The sequence below is a fragment of the Acanthisitta chloris genome, unplaced genomic scaffold (genome assembly GCF_000695815.1).
Source record: "Acanthisitta chloris isolate BGI_N310 unplaced genomic scaffold, ASM69581v1 scaffold17822, whole genome shotgun sequence".
NCBI lineage: Eukaryota > Metazoa > Chordata > Aves > Passeriformes > Acanthisittidae > Acanthisitta > Acanthisitta chloris.
In genome coordinates, this window is record NW_008658997.1 from 153476 (window position 1) to 157637 (window position 4162).

A 4162-nucleotide genomic window follows, 5' to 3' on the forward strand; every position below is an offset into this window, starting at 1 on the left:
AAATACAAAATATTTCTAGGAGTAGTTTGCCCTATGTTTTCTGGCACTTAGTGTCCAAGTTCTACAGGGACTGTTGTAATTGCATTGCTTAGAGATAGTGAAAATACGTACATGAGAACTTTCTTGTGATGCTTAACACTTTATCAGGCTTTTTTTTTTTTCATTCATGACAAATAATTGTTTTACAGGGAGGTTAGGGTGTGCCTTCTATTTACGTGAAATTCAATTTAAACCATTAACAAAATAAATATAGAATATAAATAAAAGAAAAATCCCATGAAACTAACCAAGTAAATATTTTAATGCTAGTTTCTGCACATATGGTGCCATTTGAGGGTGAGTCTGGAAAGACTTAGGCTAACATCATAGCTTGGAGTTAATTCTAAGTCTGTCTTGGAGCTTTTGTAGCAGTTGAAAACCCTCATCAAAAAATAAAGATGGGATATTTTGATATTGATTATGTTAAGCAAAAAAAAAAAAGGGGAGGTTATATAGTTGTGTTGTAATACATCTGTTTTATTTGGCCTTTCTTTGCCACTTCCTGAGAGGAATTAAAAGCATCTTAGGGAGTGCAGTTTTCTGACATATTTGGATCAATACGTTCTTCTCTGATGTTTTTTGGGGTTTGGTTTTGGGTTGTTATTTCTTTTACATCGAATGTTTAAACGAAGAATTGCAGTAGCGAGAATGTTAAAAGAAAAGATGACACAAAATCCTGCACAAAACCAACCAAACAACCCTTGCAACATATAAAACTTCCCTTCGCTATTGTCTGAGCTACGTTTAATGAAGGCCATATGTCTTAATTCCCCCAAAGAGTACTGAATCATCCTTCTATAATTTATGATGCTCTATATCAGTCTCTTCTACTGGCTCTTGCAGTCTTCTTGTACCAGATCTCCCATCGCTCAAACTGTGGCTGCTATAAACATCACTCATGGCTGTCTTTCGGAGCACCTTTTTGAATCTGCTTATCACCTGTCCATGCAATGATTTAGGCATCTTATAATCACATTTGATTCCTCCTGGCTCAGCCTTTTCTATCGGTGTACTGTGTCCACCCAGCTGCGTGTAATTGCCTGGAATGCAGTGAGTCAGCAGTGGGATTTGTCAAGAACAGGTAATATCAGACCAACCCACTTCCTTCAGGGAGAGGGTAGTGGGCTTGTTGGCATAATAGAAGCAGTGTGTGCCACACGTGTCTAGGTTTGAGTAAGGCTCTTTGGCCCTCTTATATGTGGCATTCTTGTCAGCAGGTTAGAGATGCATGGTCAAGATGAAAGTGCTGTGAGTAGGTAGGAAGCTGTTTGGAAATCCTTATACATACAGTAGTTGTTGAAGGATTCACTGTCAAAATGGAGATACTGCAGGAGCTTGTGTAGCATCTAGAGCTGTTCAGTGTTTCAGTTAACTGGAATGACCCAGTGGGAGAAGAGAGTGCATGCTTGGTAAAGTTGTCTGCAAACACACTGGAGGACAGAATTCAAATTCAGCTACAAGAAAGAGATGTAGAGAAAAAAATGTTAGGAGAACATTCAGGATGAATAAATGCTGTTTATTATCATTAGTCAATACTAATGTCAGTTTTTTTTGAAGGAGGAGACAACTGACTAGATAGGACTTTTTTCAGAGTGTCTGGGGATCATAGTGAGTACAAGGTGAGCGAGGGTCAGTAATATCATGCAATTTAAAGAATCACAGGCTTTTCTGGAATATGCCATCAGAGCATACTATGCATAGAGTAAATTTTCTGCTTTACTCAGCAGCTCTAAGGCTTCATCTTAAGTCCTGCTCTGGACATGACACATCAGCAAAAGTGTGGATCAAGTGAAGACAATCCACAGGAGCAACAAGAGTAGTGAGAGGTCTAGAAAACAGGTTATATGATTAAGAAAATTCTCAAGTTGAGATTGTTTATTAATTTCTGCCTAAAACCCAAGAGGGTACATGTTTTCAAATACAGAAAAAGTTAGAAAAAGGAAGGGGAACATAGTTTGTTCTCCAGATTGAAAATAAGATTGGAAGGAAGGGCCTAAATTTCAGAGTGGAAGATTTTGCAATGAGACCAAGACAAAAAAGACTCAGAATGGCAGGAATGGCAGAGTGCTGAAACCAATTCCCTAGGGAAGCTGTGCATTTTCTATCACTGCATGTCTTTAACAAGTGGCTGTATGAACTTCTGTAGGGAATAGCATACACTGATTTTGCCTTGAGGCTTTAAATTTCTTCCAGTCCTCTGACTCTGTGATTTCCTACCATTTTGCCAATAACACCAACCTCCAGATCACCCACATACTGCCTGTTAATGGAGTAAACTCGCTCCTTTTTTTGCACCATATACTCCAATCTGTAAGACTAGTAGGTGATGTAGAAGGAGTAAAGAATAATACCATATTTGTTTGCAGTCAATCACCCAAAAAAGGTATGTAGCGATGTAACCTCAGGGCATCTTAGCTACCTTGAAAAAATGGTTGGGCTTCCCAGGAGCAGGTTAGCTGTGGCAGCAGTTTTGTACAGACTAATGTGCAGTGATTCCTAGCTAGCCTGTGAGAGCCTCGGCAGGTAGTTTAAAGCCATCTTGGGTATTTCTACATTATCCTGCAATTGTGCTGTAAGCTTGCTCTCAATATGAAGTTCATGATGTGGAAGAGGACAAAAACCTCCAGGAATAATTGTATTTCAGTTGTGTGCATGGTTGTGGTTACTTCTTGGTTCCCCATCCTTCACAGCTGAGTGCTCACTCTGCCTCTCTTCCTTCACTGTTCATTTCCTAATGAAGACACTGTATTTATTGTAAATACTGTAATGATATGTTTCCTGTGCAACTTGGTGATAACTGCAACTCCCTGTTGTTAATTATTATTCAAGAGTTTTACACTATTCAAAGGTTTAGGATTGGAGAATATAGTTGCGATGATTTCCACATTTCAGTCAGAAAAGGATTTTAATTCTGAGAGTTTATAGACAGAGAAGCTGACAAAAAAGAATACCAGTGAAAATCAACATTTTTAAGAAAAACAAGCAAGTCAGTATTTATGTCAGTATAGGATGAACTTAATTTTTCTCCCATCTTTATTTCATTATAATTTTCTACTCAATTGAATATAGCTAGATTTCTCTTTTCTTACTCTAGAGAAGTTATTGTCGATGATTTGGGAAGCTGCGAGCAAAATAAATTCCTAACTGTAGTAACTAGTTGTCAGGCTTCAATTTATTGAACTTCATAGAGATGTATCTTCTTGCCAGTTAACTTTATATAGAGTTATTCATCAGTGTTCAGGTTTTAACATAACAAAGAAAAGGCATATGTGGAATTGTTTTAGCCATAAAGCAACTTTTCCATCGCATGTTTTTAATCAAGTCATAAAGAGACTAGAAATATGACTGTGCTGAAAGGAATATTGGTTATACCTACATAAACCCCCATCTTCAGCACTGTTGGATCTCTTCTCCTGCCAAACTTATTGCTGCTGTCAGCACTGGTCACAGAGTATATGGGAGAACGTCCCCTTAGCCCGAGGTGTGTGCCGTGTGAAGTCACACATCCCGGCGCTGGGCTTTGGAAGGGGTGTCAGTGCCACTCGGGGCTCCCAAGTGCGAGGCACGTGAGCTGTGGAAACCTGCACAGTCCCTTTTCAACAGCCTCCCGAGCCTCCTGCGCCGCGGGGTTCCGCAGGAGGTAAACTGAGCAGTGGAAAGTTGCATGTGGTACTTGGATGTCTGCAAACACACTGGAGGACAGAATTCAAATTCAGCTGCGACAAAGAGATACAGAGAAAAAATGTTAGCAGAACATTCAGGGTGAATAAATGCTATTTGTTGTCATTAGTCAGTAATTATCAACAACACACGCGGTGCGGTGTGACAGCAGCGACCTGTAGCGGGGTCTGTTTGTCTCGTTGCAGCCAGGCAGCGAGCTGGATAACTTGGAAGAGATCCTGGATGACCTGCAGAACAGCCAGTTACCGCAGCTCTTCCCGGACAGCCGCCCGGGCGCTCCGGCAGGCTCTGTCGACAAGCAAGCCATCATCAATGACCTCATGCAGCTCAGCGACAGCAGCCCCGGCGCGGCCGCGGCCACCCCGAAAGCGGCCGGGAGGATTCCCCAGAGCAGTGAGTCCCTTCGCGCCGCGGGCTCGGGCATCCCTCGGGCATCCCTCGG

General features: G+C 41.3%; 1 protein-coding gene across 1 annotated transcript in view; it reads left to right on the top strand.

Moving 5' to 3' along the window:
• The window catches only part of NCOA2 (nuclear receptor coactivator 2), a gene marked incomplete at its 3' end in the record, with an annotated part of 149014 nt that extends 144901 nt beyond the window's left edge, over positions 1-4113 (top strand). The window contains exon 12 of the mRNA XM_009069239.1: positions 3906-4113. Within this exon, the coding sequence (XP_009067487.1) occupies positions 3906-4113 (208 nt within the window). The remainder of the gene's footprint in view (positions 1-3905) is intronic.
• Positions 4114-4162: the final 49 nt, after the last annotated feature.